Source organism: Stegostoma tigrinum, chromosome 38 (assembly GCF_030684315.1).
Source record: "Stegostoma tigrinum isolate sSteTig4 chromosome 38, sSteTig4.hap1, whole genome shotgun sequence".
NCBI classification, from domain to species: domain Eukaryota; kingdom Metazoa; phylum Chordata; class Chondrichthyes; order Orectolobiformes; family Stegostomatidae; genus Stegostoma; species Stegostoma tigrinum.
In genome coordinates, this window is record NC_081391.1 from 21,725,851 (window position 1) to 21,742,177 (window position 16,327).

Consider the following 16,327-nt stretch of genomic DNA (forward strand, 5'->3'; position numbering starts at 1 on the left):
GTCTTGTTCCAGCATGGAGGTCTCTCAGTGTGGGGGTACTGTTTCAAAATGGAGGTCTCTCAGTGTGGGGGTCTTGTTCCGACATGGAGGTCTCTCAGTGTGGGGGTCTTGTTCCAACATGGAGGTCTCTCAGTGTGGGGGTACTGTTTCAAAATGGAGGTCTCTCAGTGCGGGGGTCTTGTTCCGACATGGAGGTCTCTCAGTGTGGGGGTCTTATTCCAACATGGAGATCTTGCAGTGTGGGGGTAATGTTCCCACTTGGAGGTCTCTCAGTGTGGGTTACTGTTTCAAAATGGAGGTCTCTCAGTGCGGGAGTGTTGTTCCGACATGGAGGTCTCTCAGTGTGGGGTCTTATTCCAACATGGAGATCTTGCAGTGTTGGGGTAATGTTCCCACTTGGAGGTCTCGCAGTGTGGGCATGTTGTCTCCAGATCCACAACAATTAACTGTGCCCCAGGCAATAGATGCTGCACCTAGCCTGTGGCGCCCCATGAATGCCAACTTTCTTGAATGCAAGAAGACACAGGACAGATTCACTCCAACTCTCTCTTTGCCCTTCTGTTAACAGAGCCCTCTCCAGTCTCCAACCTCTCTGTGGTGAACAGGACAACAGAGACGCTGACAATAAACTGGACGGAGCCTGTTGATAAACGAGCCTCCGAATACACGTATGAAATCACTGTTACAAATGAAACTGAATCATTCAATAAGACCTACTGCACCAGTCAGAATATTCTCCAAGTGACAGCTCTGGAACCTGGACTCAGATATAACGTGACTGTGAAGGCATGCACTCCTGAGAACATACAGAGTGACCCTGAGACTGTGAGGGCTACCACAAGTAAGTCACCCTCTGTCATTTAAAGGGGCAGTAACTCCACTGAGGGTTTAGAGTGTGTGCATTTTGCAATTTGTGCTGGCATTTACACAGTGCAGTTAGAGCGTGGTGAGTTTTGTGAAGATTAAACTAATCCAGTACCTTGTAGATGTTTACAGCGCAGAAAGAGGCCATTTTGCCCATCATGTCCATGCTTGAACTCACTCCACCATTCGACTACATTATGGTTGAGCTAGGGAATGTAAACAGCACAGGATGTAATTTACCCTCCACCTCTGTTATTCCTCTGAGAGTAAGAGATGACATGCCATGTTAAACTAAACTGATGATCATTACCTGCTGAGTCCTTAAAGGACAGATTTGTATATGATATCGCCTGGCAACAGACAACATACTGCTCTTAAAGTGCAGTTGCTGCTGTCACAACCAAAATGTATCTTTGCACACAGCAAGACCCCAAAACAATATAGGGCAGAAGGTTTTGAGGTGTGGCGGTGTTGTTCCAAAATGGAGGTCTCTCAGTGTGGGGGTCTTGCTCCAACTTGGAGGTCTCTAAGTTTGGGGGTCTTGTTCCAACATAGAAGTCTCTCAGTGTGGGGGTACTGTTTCAAAATGGAGGTCTCTCAGTGTGGGGGTCTTGTTCCAACATGGAGATCTTGCAGTGTGGGGGTAATGTTCCCACTTGGAGGTCTCACAGTGTGGGCATGTTGTCTCCAGATCCACAACAATTAACTGTGCCCCAGGCAATAGATGCTGCACCTAGCCTGTGACGCCTCATGAATGCCAACTTTCTTGAATGCAAGAAGACACAGGACAGATTCACTCCAACTCTCTCTTTGCCCTTCTGTTAACAGAGCCCTCTCCAGTCTCCAACCTCTCTGTGGTGAACAGGACAACAGAGACGCTGACAATAAACTGGACGGAGCCTGTTGATAAACGAGCCTCCGAATACACGTATGAAATCACAGTTACAAATGAAACTGAATCTTTCAATGAGACCTACTGCACCAGTCAGAATATTTTCCAAGTGACAGCTCTGGAACCTGGACTCAGATATAACGTGACTGTGAAGGCATGCACTCCTGAGAACATACAGAGTGACCCTGAGACTGTGAGGGCTACCACAGGTAAGTCACCCTCTGTCATTTAAAGGGGCACTAACTCCACTGAGGGTTTAGAGTGTGTGCATTTTGCAATTTGTGCTGGCATTTACACAGTTCAGGGTTAGAATGTGGAGAGTTTTGCGAACATTATACTAATCCAGTACCTTGTAAATGTTTACAGTGCAGAAAGAGGCCATTTTGCCCATCATGTCCATGCTAGTTGACAAAGATCTTGACCCACAGCTCTGTAGCCTATGGCAATGCAAGTCAATATCTAAATACTGCTTGAATATTAGTTTCTGATTAAACCACCCTTTCAGACAATGAGTTCCATACTGTCACAAGCCTCTGAGTGAAAAATAAACTCTGTTCTCCTCTTAGCCTTCTGTCTCTTACCTTAAATCTATTTCCCTCTACTAATGGAAGATGTGCATCCTCTCCACCCTGTCTAAGCCCTACTTGATCTTTTCATTTCCATCTCAATCATCACAGTTGTAAGGAAAATGACCCTAATCTATCCAACTTTTCCTTGTGACTCAGACCCTCCACTCCTGCTAAATCTCCTCTACACCCTTGCTCATGCAATCACACCCTTCCTTTAACAATAGGGACAATTACTAACTGAATCTGCTGTGCCTGAAGATATAGCTCATCAGAGATGCGGATGCTAAGATAACTGAAATGCACACAGTCCCAAGAGAAAAGCACATTGACAAGTCATAAATCTGAACAGGCTTTGCAAAAGAATGGAGACTGAATGTGGCAGGGACAGGAGAGACAGAGCAGAGCTCACATTACTGCGCTTTGTGTGCAGAAAGACAGAAAGTTACCTGTCTGAGCATTTCATATTCTTTACCCTTTTAAAAACACCTTACAGCCGATTAATTAATTGTGTATTGTAGCGATTGTTGTAAAACCATAAGGAACAGGAACAGGAGTAGGCTGCTTGGTTCCCCGGGCTTGGTTCCCCGAGCCTGCCCCACCGTTCAATAGGATCATGGTTGACCTAACATTCCTCATGTCCACATTCTTGCCCTTTCCCTGTAACCCTCGATTTTCCAACTGACCAAGAATGTACCTGTCTCCCCTTAAATAAATACAAGGACTCTGCCCCCACAGAGAGTTCTCTGTGGCAAGGTGTTTCAAAGACTCACAACCCTCTGAGAGAAGAAATTCTTCCTCATGTCAGTCTTAAATTGGCACCTCTGCTTTCTGAGATTACGGCTTCTGGTTATAGACTCTCCCATAGGAGGAAACATCAACAATTACCCTATCAAGCCCCTTAAGAATCCTATATGCTTCAATGAGATCACCTCTCAGTCCTCTAAACTCCAATGAGCAGAGTCCCAGCATGTTTAGCCTTTGCTCTTAAGTAAATCCCTCCGTACTGAGGATCATCCTGCTGAACCTTCTCTGAACTGCCTCTAAGGAAGTTATATCTTTCCTTAATTAAGGGGACTAAAATTGCTCATAGTACTCCACATGTGGTCTCACCAGCATCTTGTCTGTAGCAAAGTGCAGCAGCTTTGAAGGAGATGTTGTTCTGGGGTCAAGCAGAATGATACCTCAACTCAAGGCTTAAATTGCAAGGAGAGATTACACAAACTAGGGATTGTATTTCCTGGAAAATGAAATGGTTTGTGATTTAATTGAAATTTTAAAGCTTCTGGTATTAAGGGAATTAATGGTGTAGGTGAGAGGAAACTGTTTTTGCTGGTTAGGGAATCTATTCTAAGGGTGTCGTACTGGAATCCATTTTTACGGAATTGATCTTCAGCAACTCCTGGGATTGTAGGTAAACTTAAAGACTTATTATAGCAATAGGGGAGATGATGGCCTAGTGGTATTAACATTAGATTATTAATCCAGAAACACCCAGATAATATCCTGGGGGCCCGGGTTTCAATCTCGCTACAGCAGATGGTGGCATTTGAATTAATTTCCAGTTTTCTAAAAATCTGGACTTAAGAGTCTCGTGAAGAAAATGAATCCATTGCCGGCTATCAGAAAAACCCTCTGGTTGTCTCACGTCCTTTAAGGAAGTAAACTGTGCCATCATTACCTGGTCCATCAGACAGGTGACTCCGGACCCACAGCAATGTGGTTGACTTTTAAATTGCTCTCTGGGCTGTTAGGGATGGGCAATAAATGCTGGCCTAGCCAGAGATACTCACATCCCATGAAAGAATAAAAAAATTTATTATGTTCCACAAATACAAGGTTTTTATTCTTTTTATTTCTTTCAACGTTTAAAAGACATTTTAATTAGTACATGAATAGGAAAGGTTAGGAGGGATATGTCCAGGAGCAGGCAATGGTCTCGTGGTATAATTGCTGGACTGTTGATCCAGAGACCCAGGCAATGTTCTGGGGACCTGGGTTCAAATCCTGTCATGGCAGATGGTGGAATTTGAATTCAATAAAATATCTGGAATTAAGAGTCTAATGATGACCATGAATCCATTGTCAATTGTGGGGTAAAAACCCAATGGGTTCACTAATTAGGCCCAATCAAGGATAGTAGTGGTAAGTTGTGTGTGGAGTCAGATGAGATAGGGAAAACGCTAAATTAATATTTTTCAACAGTATTCACTCTAGAAAATGACAATGTTGTCAAGGAGAATACTGAGATACAGGCTACTAGACTAGGTGGGATTGAGGTTCACAAGGAAGAGGTATTAGATATCCTTCAGAGGGTGAAGATAGATAAGTCCCCTGGGCCGTATGGGATTTATCCTCGGATCCTCTGGGAAGCCAGGGAGGAGATTGCCGAGCCTTTGGCATTGATCTTTAACTCGTCATTGTCTACAGGAATAGTGCCAGGTGACTGGAGGATAGCCAATGTGGTTCCCCTGTTCAAGAAGGGGAGTAGAGACAACCCTGGTAATTATAGACCAGTGAACCTTACCTCAGTTGTTGGTAAAGTGTTGGAAAAGGTTATAAGGGATAGGATTTATAATCATCTAGAAAAGAATAAATTGATTAGGGATAGTCAGCACGGTTTTGTGAAGGGAAGGTCGTGCCTCACAAACCTTATTGAGTTCTTTGAGAAGGTGACCAAACAGGTAGATGAGAGTAAACCGGTTGATGTGGTGTATATGGATTTCAGCAAGGCGTTCGATAAGGTTCCCCACAATAGGCTATTGTACAAAATGCGGAGGAATGGAATTGTGGGAGATATAGCAGCTTGGATCGGAAATTGGCTTGCTGAAAGAAGACAGAGGGTGGTAGTTGATGGGAAATGTTCATCCTGGAGACCAGTTACGAGTGGTGTACCGCAAGGGTCGGTGTTGGATCCATTGTTGTTTGTCATTTTTATACATGACCTGGATGAGGGCGTAGAAGGATAGGTTAGTAAATCTGCAGACGACACTAAGGTCGGTGGAGTTGTGGATAGTGACGAAGGATGCTGTAGGTTGCAGAGAGACATAGATAAGCTGCAGAGCTGGGCTGAGAGGTGGCAAATGGAGTTTAATGCAGACAAGTGTGAGGTGATGCAATTTGGTAGGAGTAACCAGAAGGCAAAGTACAGGGCTAATGGTAAGATTCTTAGTAGTGTAGATGAGCAGAGAGATCTCGGTGTCCATGTACACAGATCCTTGAAAGTTGTCACGCAGGTTGACAGGGCTGTTAAGAAGGCATACAGTGTTTTAGCTTTTATTAATAGAGGGATCGAGTTCCGGAACCAAGAGGTTATGGTGAAGCTGTACAAAACTCTGGTGTGGCCGCACTTGGAGTATTGTGTACAGTTCTGGTCACCGCATTATAAGAAGGATGTGGAAGCTTATGAAAGGGTGCAGAGGAGATTTATTAGGATATTGCCTGGTATGGAGGGAAGGTCTTAGGAGGAAAGGCTGAGGGACTTGAGGCTGTTTTCATTAGAGAGAAGAAGGTTGAGAGGTGACTTAATTGAAACATATAAAATAATCAGAGGGTTAGATAGGGTGGATAGGGAGAGCCTTTTTCCTAGGATGGTGACAGCGAGCACGAGGGGGCATAGCTTTAAATTGAGGGGCAAAAGATATAGGACAGATGTCAGAGGTAGTTTCTTTACTCAGAGAGTAGTAAGGGTATGGAACGCTTTGCCTGCAATGGTAGAAGATTTGCCAACTTTAAGTACATTTAAGTCATCATTGGGCAAGCATATGGACGTACATGGAATAGTGTAGGTTAGATGGGCTTGAGATCGGTATGACAGGTCGGCACAACATCGAGGGCCGAAGGGCCTGTACTGTGCTGTAATGTTCTATGTTCTATGTTCTATAATGTCTTTAGGGAAGGAAACTACCATCCTTACCTGGTCTGGGCCTATATGTGACTCCAGATCCATAGCAATGCGATTGACTCTGGGCAGTTAGGGATAGGCAATGAATGCTGCCTAGCCAGTGACATCCTCATCCCATTGATGAGTTAAAAAAAAGAGATATGATCCAGACCTCCTAGCTTAGAGGTAGGGACACTTCCACTGCATTGTAAGAGCCCTCAAGTTCCCCAGGGTAGATATTATTCAAATGAATCTGTTCTGAGATGTTATTACACACTTCAGCGGGCAGCTGGGGCTTCAGCCAGGCTTCCTGATTCAGAGGTAGGGACACTGCCACTGTACCACAAGAGCTGGTACCATGGTTAGTATTTTTTTTCCTTTTGCTACCTTTTTGCACCATTTTTCATACCCTGAAAGACTATTACACACAACTGGGCGACTGTGCGGAGTTTACACATTATCCTTGTGTCTGTGTGTGTTTCCTCTGGGTGCTCCAGTTTCCTCACGTAGCTCCTTAAATTACACAAAGAGGAATTGTACTCCCTACAAGCTCCTGGGTCATTCACTGTAGTTCTGAACTGGAATTATTTCCTGTCATTTACAGGGAATGGGTGCCTACCTATGAGACAATTAGACTCAGTTTGCCAGCACATCCTTAGTTATTCTACTGGTCCATCTGAGAGATACTGTGCTGTCTGAACTATGTCATAGAATCCCTACAGTGTGGAAGCAGGCCATTCAGCTCATTGAGTCCACACTGATTCACCAAAGAGCTTTCCACCCAGACCCACTTCATCCCAATAGCCCTGCATTTTCCAGGGCCAATCCACCCAGCCTGCACATCGTTGGGCTACGTGAGGAAACTGGAGCACCCAGAGGAAACACACACAGACACAAGGATAATGTGTAAACTCCACACAGACCCCCAGAGGGTGGAATCCAACCTGAACCCCTGGTGCTGTGAGTCAGCAGTGCTAACCACTGAGCGACTGTGCCGCCAATGTCCCCTGTTAGAACATATGTCAGATTTGCATCCTTCTGATAACAGAGTCACAGGGAAACTGCAGCTAGCTCTCAAACATCATCCTATAGCTGCCCATAGAGCCTGGACCATGTTAACCCCACTTCTGCCTTTCTGTTCACAAATCCATCTGCAGTCTCTGACCTGTCTGTAGTGAACAGGACATCTGACTCACTGACATTAAAATGGAGAGTTCCCACTGATAAACGAGCCTCTGAGTACATGTATAATATTACAGTCACGAGCACTATTACAGCTTTCAATGCAACTTACTCCGTCAGACCAGGAAAGAACATGTACCAAGTAACAAATCTGGATCCTGGGCTCAGATATAAGCTGGCAGTGAAGGCAGTCACTCCAGAGAACACACAGAGTGACCCTGTGATTGTGCAAAGTACCACAAGTAAGTTACCCTCCATCAATTAAAGGGACAGGCACTCTGGTGGGTACTCACTTTTTGCAGATTAACGTTTACCTGCCAGCTGTAGAGTTTGGATGGAAGAGACTATTGTGGAAAATAGACTAGTTCAGAATCTGTAACAACAGAGACAAACTCCAAATGAATCTATAAAACCTAGAGATGTAGTTCATCATGGATACAGTTGCTAGGGTAGCTCCAGCTCACACAGTAACAAGAGAAGGCAGATTCACAAAGAGCAGCCTGTTCAAAAGAGTGGAGAGTAAGAGCTCAGCCCAATGAAGATTGTGTGAAGAAAGAGAAACGATTGCCTGTTGTAGCATTTTGTATTCTCGAGATGCTCCAAACCACCCCGTAGCCAATGAATTAGTTTTGAATTGGAGTGACTTGCTATTGAGGACACATTGGCCTGGGAGGGAATGCAGTGTAGATTGAGCAGACTGATGCCCAGGCACCAAGGCTTATATTTTTCATCAACCTACTTAGGCATGTTATAGCATTCCTCTGATGCAGGTAAGACTTGAACAAAGACCTTCTCACCCAGACGTAGGGACATTACCACTGCACCACAACAGTTGGTAGCTCCAGGACTTAAATTACACAAAGAGGAATTGTACTCCATAGAGACTGGTCAATTAATGGACAATTTGACTCAGAGTTTGGGCTTAGTCTAAAAGTTTTAGTGATGTTATTGAGAAGCATTCCTGCAAAGACTGGGCAAAAAACATTTTCCTTTGTGCATTCATGGATGAGGGTGTCGCTGGCTAGGCCAGCATTTGTTGCCTATTCCAGAGGGTAGTGCAGAGTCAACCCCATTGCTGTGGGTTTGGAGTCACATGTAGTCCAGACCAGGTAAGGATGGCAGTTTCCTTTCCCAACAGACATCAGTGAACCAGATGAATCATCTGAAACTCTCATCTGCATATTGCAATTGATAATCAGTAAATCACTAGTTTTAAAGCTGAGATTGATGCATTTTGTTACCCAAACAACTGAAGGCATAGGGATAATCAGAGATCAATCCCATTGGCATCGAGTTGCAGTACAGGCTCAGTGGGCTGATTGGCCCCCTCCAGATCCCGTCTTCACTGTAGCTGTCTTTTCCCGAGAATGCAGAATTTCAAGACTAGGGGGCACATTTTTAAGGTGAGAGTAGAAACAGTTAAATAAGACATGAGCGTCACATGTTTTATACAGGGGCAGGTTTGCATGTGAAGTGGACTTCCTGAGGAAGTGGTGGATGTGGGTACAGTTACAAAACAAATATGAAGGATATGGGCCAGGAGCATCCAGGTGGGACTCGTTTAGTTTGGGATTATGTTCAGCATGGACTGGTTGGACTGAAGGGTCTGTTTCTATGCTGTGTGACTGTACAACGCTTTGGCACAGAGCCCACAGGCTGTTGGCTGTCTCCAGTTGATTGTTCTGTGAGCAATGGCAAGAGAAATGCACACTTGGAATTTGAGGAGAATCCCCTCTCTTCTCCAAAGGGAAGCTTTTGATTTATTCCCATTTGACGCACCAGATGGACTCCTGGTTTAAAGTTTCATCTGTAAGATGTTGCCTCTTACACTCCCTTGGCTATGGCACTGAAAATGTGCCTTGGATTTACCTGAGAGGTACTGTGCTGTCAAAGCCGTGTCTAAGGCTCTGATCTAAATTGTGCCAGATGTTGGTCCTTTTCTGATGCGTGATGTCTCCATGATAGTTTGTCACTATACCTTTCAATGATTTGTTCATGACATCAGGGCTGCATATGCTCTGAGGGTATAAAGGACCCTGACTCCATCTTTACTCAGACCACTCAGAGCATGACGCCCTACTCATTCTAACCAAATAGCCTCATATTAGCCCAGAAAGTATGCATCTGTGAATCTAATCTTTGTAGATAACAGTGAGCAATAATAAATATTTTGTTGGATCTTTCAATACTTCATTAATCAGGACTAGTTGTTATGTTATGGGATATAGCATAAGCATCACTTCAGCAGCTACAGATAGCATGCTGGAGATAAAACACAGATCAGTTTCAGTGTCAGATTACAGGTTGAAAGGACAACCGGCACCAGTTCTCAAACGCCAGCCGAAAGCTGCTCGGAGAGCCTGGGCTACACTAACGCCACATCTGCCTTTCTGTTCACAGAACCATCCACAGTCCCTAAACTGTCTCCGGTGAACAGGACAACAGACTGACTGACAATAAGGTGGTCTCAGCCCAGCGATATACAAGTCTCCGAGTATACATACAATAATACAGTCACAAATGATGCTGGGTCTTCTAGTGTGACCTACTCCACAGTACCAGGAGAGGATGTGTTCCAAGTCCCAGCCCTGGTACCCGGGCTCGGATATAAGCTGGCAGTGAAGGCAGTCACTCCTGAGAACACACAGTGACCCTGCGATTGTGTAAATTACCATAATTAAGTTACCCTCTATCCTATAAGGATGCAACCACTTGCTGGGGGGCTCAGTTAGAGAAGGGCTGAATCCAGTATTCAGATACAGCCTCTTCCAAGGTTGCTGAGGGCAGTATAGACCAGGTGGGACACAGCATCCAACCGCAGGGGCATGCAAAGCAGGGGAAGGGCCTCTTCCTGCACTTTAGGGATTCTACAATTCTAACTCCTTATGTGCATGGGCTTTGTAGAAGATTCTTGTGCCAGAGGGGTAGTGTCTTTACCCCTGAGCCAGGAGGTTCAAGTCCCCCCTTGAAAGCTGAGGGTCTCAGAGCTGGTGACCTTGAAATTATTACCAGTCATTGTAAAAAGCCATTCATGAATGGTGAAGGAATTCTGTCATCCTTATCTGGTCTGGGTCTACACGTGATTAAAGACCCACAACAATGGGGCTGACTTTTAACTGCTCTCTGAATTGACCCAGCAAGCCATTCAATTCAAAGGCAATTGAGGTATGTCAATAAATGAAAGGAATAATTAGTGACGCCCACTTCCCATGGAAAAATTAAAAACAAAACCTGACCGTGTGTGTGTGTGTGAGTGTGTGTGTGTGTGTGAGTGAGAGAGAGAGAGGGAGCAACAAGGCAATGGAGCTGTATTATCCCAGCATTCTTTGCAGCAGTGATGGTCTCCTATTAAATCTACAGTGCGAAGGAGGTATTACATTCATTAACTATTTCTCTCCCTCTCTGCCTGTCTATTGACAGACCCCTCTTCAGTCACTGATCTATCTGTGACTAACAGGACAACAGAAACCCTGACCCTGCTCTGGGCAGCACCTGATGATGTGAGAGCGTTAAACTACACATACAGGGTCAGTGCTGAGTCTGTGAATAGCAGTGCAACCAGCATTACATCACCTGGAGGCACAAAGTTCCAAGTGAAATCCCTTGTACCTGGCACATATTATGACATGAAGGTGGAGTCGGTCACTCCTGAGGGCACAAGCAGCGCTCCAAAGAGGTTGAGTATTGCCACCCGTAAGTAAAAGCCTGCAGTTCTTAAAGTAGCAGTCGATACACACGGCAATATTTCAAAAGCTTATTTGATCACTGCTGCTAACATGACTTTCAGCCCTCTTCTCTTAAACAGCCCCTCCTCACTCTTCATTCCTCCCTTTCTTTCCAGAAGGAGCTGACTCTGTCTGGGGATGTTGCTTGGGCACCGCTGCCTCACAGCATCAAGGACACGGCTTCAATTCCACCCTCCCAGCTGTGGAGTTCGTACACTCTCCCCGTGTCTTCATGGGTTTCCTCCGGGTGTCCCAGTTTCCTTGCATAGTCTGAAGATGTGCAGGTTGAGGTGGCTTGGACATGCTAAATTGCCCCATAGTGTCCAGGGATGTGCAGACTAGGTAGGTTAGCCATGAGAAATGCGGGGTCACGGAATTGGGTGGTCAGTGTGGATGGGATGCTTTTTAGAGGGTCAGTGCAGATTCGATGGGCTGAGTGGCCTCTTTCTGTATTGTTCTATGATTCAAGTCCAGCTTCCTGCATCCTCCTGTCACTGATATCAGCGAGTTAGCCCACTGCATCTGATGTGGCTGAACCCATTCTCAGCTACCATCTAATCTTAGATCTTTGTCTGATGAGGAAGTCAGTGGGTGGAGGGTTAAGCAAGAACGTAGAGCTGAGATCGGGCAGCATCTTATTGAATAGCAGAAAAGACTGTTGGGCTCAAATAGCCTATTTGTGATCCAAAGTCACATGTTTAAAGAAGTGCACATCCTCACAGCATGTACGCACAGAGTCATAAAATGCAGAAACAGGCCCTTCAGCCCAACCAGTCCATGCTGACCATAATCCCAAACTGAACTAGCCCCACCTGCCTGTACTTGGCTCATATCCCTCCAAATCTTTCCTATTCATGTACTAATCCAAATGACTTTTAAGTGTTGTATCTGTACCCACATCTATATCTTCCTCTGAAAGTTCATTCCACACACAAACCACTCTGTGTAAAAAAAAATTGCCCTCATGTCTTTTTCAAATCTTTCTCCTCTCACCTTAAACATATGCCACCTAGTCTTGAATTCCCTCACCCTAGGGAAAAGACATCTGCCATTCACTTTATCTATACTTCTCATAATTTTATAAACCTCTACAGTGCCAGCTCTCAACCTCCCATGCTCCACTGAGAAAAGTCCCAGCCTATCCAGCCTCTCCTTATAACTCAAACTCCAATTCCGGCAACATCCTGGTAAATCTCTTCAGAACCTCTCCAGCTTGGTAATATCTTTCCTATAACAAAGTGACCAGAACTGGGCACTGTGTTCCAGAAGAAGCCTCACCAATGCCTTGAACGATGTCACCTTGATGTCCCAACTCCTATACTGTATAGTGTTGAGGAATGCTTTAGGATGTTTTGAGGTTAAGTAAGAAGCCTTATAATTACAAATCTTCCCCCTTCCCACCATCCTTAGGATTAAAAAAAGTGACAATGTTCCCAGAGATAGACTGTGCTACATATAGCATGAGGCTGGAACCAGGTACACAGAGTGCTCCTGACCATGAGAGGGAGCATGTCTTTCCTGGAGCAGGCAGTGTCTTGGACACATGTATCCAAATCATGCTCCTGAGAAACATTCAATCAAATAGCAATTAAAACCAGGACAGACCACATGCGGTCAGCACTGGGATCTGGGTTATCTACAGCAGAACCAGACCTGTCAGCCCATCATACCTCTACTAGCTCTCTGAAAGAGCTATCCAATTAAGTCCTGTCGCCAGCTCCTTCCCCATCGCCGTAGAGCTCTTTCCTTTTCATGAATGACTTTTTGAAGTTTCATATTGAATCAAGATAGGTCAAGCCTTCTTTCTCTCTCTCTCTTTCTCTCTGTCTCTAGCACTTTTTCACTTTATCTTGCCCTCTCCCTCTCCATCTCTATCTGTCACTTCATCTCTCCAATAAGCCACCATTCTGTCTCTCTCGCCGTGCCCATGATTTTTCTGAAAAAGGCTCCAGACCCAAAACGTCAGCTTTCCTGCCCCTCTGACGCTGCTTGGCCTGCCTAACACCGTGTTATCTCAGTTTTTCTCTGGCATTGTTTCTCACTCGCGCCCCCTGTCTGTCATCCTCTCTCTTTCACTCTCTCTTCCACCAACTCTCCTACTCTCCTTTTCCCTTCTTCTTCTTGTCCTCTTTCTTTCTCTCTCCTTCTCTTCCCCTCCCTCTCATATGGTCCCTCGCTCTCTTTCTGTAATTCATTTTCTCCTTTTCCGTCTCTCTCATCCTCTCCATCTCATCATCTCTCCCTTTTTCCCCCCTCTCTCTCTCTCTCTTGCATTCGCTCCCCCCTCTCTCGTCCTCTCTCACTTTCTTTTTCACTGTTCCTCTGATTGCATCTCTTTGTTTATTTTTTTGGTCATTATTCCGTGCGTTGTAACAATCCATTTTCTAATTCCCACCTGTCCTCTGTGACCCCGTCCCACTCCACGACAGTTCACGTTGACTCGTTAAAAGCAGGAGGCGCTGCGCTGAGCCTAATCCCTCAATTCCTTTTACAGTTCCTGGTCCCGTCTCCAGCCTTCAGTGCAGTGAGATCTCAGGATACTCATTCCTTGTGGAATGGAGCAGACCACGGGGTAACTGCACTGGATTCAACATCTCTTTGTATGATGGAGGCCACTTACTAACTGCTCAGACCATCGGAAAGAAATACGATTTTCTGGTTGAAAACTTGCAGCCTGGACGGAAATACACATTCCACATCTACACACAAACTGGCCAGTCTTACAGCGCGAGGATAACTCAGCAATGTTGGACCAAGTCAACCCGTGAGTATTTCAGATCCGAATGTTTCTCCTGTCTCAGGAACAAAAGCAAAGTTGCGAGAAAAGCTCAACAGGTGCCAGACCTGCTGAGTTTTTCCAGCAACTTTGTTTTTGTTCCTGATTCACAGCATCCGCATTCCGTCGGTTTTTATTTACTATTTCTCCTGTCTCATCTGGGACCAGTGTATTTTTCTAAGAATTCTCAGTAGACCGCTCTCACTATGTTGCCCAATAAGAATCAGCATCTTCAGAGAAGGAAAAGACTAAACTGAGGAGGAAATGGAGAATCAGTGTTTTACGGATGTCTATCTTCTTCACACTAATGAATCCACTAGACTATCTGTCACAGCGATAAAATTCCCATTCAGTTTTAAAAGCAGAGAGAAACATAGTGTTAATGTCACTGATCTAGTAATCTAGGCTCTCAAGCTAATGCAACGGTCTGGATGATCCATGGGTTCAAATCCAATCACATCCGGAAACTTGAATTGAATTAAAGGAATCAACATTTTTTTTAATGTCCTGGAATTGAAATCTAGTCTCAGCCATGGTGATCATTATAACGCCATTGCCATAAAAATTCAACACCATGAACCCAAAGATTCATAAAGCATAGAAGCAGGCACTTTGGCCCACCATATCTATGCCAACCAACAAACACCGATCTACACTAATCCTATTTACCTGCTCTTGTCCGTAGCTGACAATATCCCAGCATTTTAAGTGCTCATCCAGATGCTTCATAAATATTGCAAGGGTGTCTGCCTTCTCCATCTTTCAGGCAGCATGGTCCATATTTCTCCCAACCTCTGGGTAAAAACGTTTCTCGGACAAATTACAAAGAGATCTTGATCAATTTGGTCAATGCGCTAAGGAGTGGCAGGTGCAGTTTACTTTTGATAAATATGAGATAGTCAAACAAGCAAGGGCAGGACATATATAATTAATGGTACAGCCTTGGGTAGCATTGTAGAACAGAGAGACATTGGGATTCAGGTATATAATTCTTTGAAATTTACATCACATGTAGACAGGGTGGTTAAGACAACATTTAGCATGCTTGCCTTCATTGCTCAGACCTTTGTGTGTAGGAGTTGGACATCATGTTGTGGTTGAACAGGATGTTTGTGAAGCCTCTTCTGGAGTACTATGTCCAGTTCTGGTCACCTTGTTATAGGAAGAATATTATTTAGCTGGAGAGCGTTCAGAAGATATGTAACAGGATGATGCTGGGTATGGAAGATTTCAGTTATAAAGAAAGGCTAGGAGTTTTTCACGGGAGCGTATGAGGTTGAGAGGTGACCTGAGAAAAGACATGAGGGGCATTTTTTTTGACACACAGGGTGGTTCGTGTGTGGAATGAAGTTCCAGAAGAAGTGGTGGATGAGGGTACAATTACAATGTTTAAAAGACATTTGGATTAGTCCACGCATAGGAAAGATTTGAAAGCATATGAGCCAGGAGCAGGCAGATGCGACTAGTTTAGTTTGGGATTATGGTCGGCATGGACTGGTTTGACTGAAGGGTCTGTTCCTGTGTTGTATGACTCTATGATTAGCCCTGCACATCTGCATTTATCCGAATCAATTGCTGACTGCATGCTTCGGGCTAACCGTATATTTCTTGTTCCGTGCAGCTATTATCATTGGAGCAGTCATAGGATCTCTCCTGGGCTTGATCCTTATTGGTTTTTTGCTGTTTTTCATCATCACCAAGCGAGTACCATGGGGGTAAGTGTTTCTGCTTAATGGGCACTGAGTGGGAAGTTTGTAATGTTAGGGCTGCCAACACAGAGCCCGGAGCTGAGCTCACCTTTCTTCCATCAGCAACAGCAAGCAGACTGGCAAAGTGGTTTGTGAATTCCCACTCAGTGCAGGCTGGTGGCTAAAGTCTATCTTCTTCCCAAAATCCACAAACCTGCCTGCCCTGGTCGACCCATCGTCTCAGCCTGCTCCTGCCCCACCGAACTCATCTCCACCTATCTGGACTCCATTTTCTCCCCTTTGGTCCAGGAACTCCCCACCTACGTCCGTGACACCACCCACGCCCTCCACCTCCTCCAGGACTTCCAATTCCCTGGCCCATTACACCTCATATTCACCATGGACGTCCAGTCCCTGTACACCTGCATTCCGCATGGAGATGGCCTCAAGGCCCTCCGCTTCTTCCTGTCCCGCAGGCCCGACCAGTCCCCCTCCACCGACACTCTCATCCGCCTAGCTGAACTCGTCCTCACACTCAACAACTTCTCTTTTGACTCCTCCCACTTCCTACAGACTAAGGGGGTGGCCATGGGCACCCGCATGGGCCCCAGCTATGCCTGCCTCTTTGTAGGTTACGTGGAACAGTCCCTCTTCCGCACCTACACAGGCCCCAAACCCCACCTCTTCCTCCGGTACATTGATGACTGTATCGGCGCCGCCTCTTGCTCCCCAGAGGAGCTCGAACAGTTCA

At 45.3% G+C, this 16,327-nt stretch overlaps 1 protein-coding gene across 5 annotated transcripts in view; it reads left to right on the forward strand.

Moving 5' to 3' along the window:
- The window catches only part of LOC125447028 (receptor-type tyrosine-protein phosphatase H-like), an 89,497-nt gene that overhangs the window by 53,079 nt on the left and 20,091 nt on the right, over window positions 1-16,327 (forward strand). For all 5 annotated transcript variants that reach the window (XM_059640502.1, XM_059640503.1, XM_059640504.1 and 2 more), the window contains 4 exons: window positions 569-841; window positions 10,808-11,080; window positions 13,607-13,876; window positions 15,510-15,603. In XM_059640502.1, the coding sequence (XP_059496485.1) occupies window positions 569-841; window positions 10,808-11,080; window positions 13,607-13,876; window positions 15,510-15,603 (910 nt within the window). The remainder of the gene's footprint in view (window positions 1-568; window positions 842-10,807; window positions 11,081-13,606; window positions 13,877-15,509; window positions 15,604-16,327) is intronic.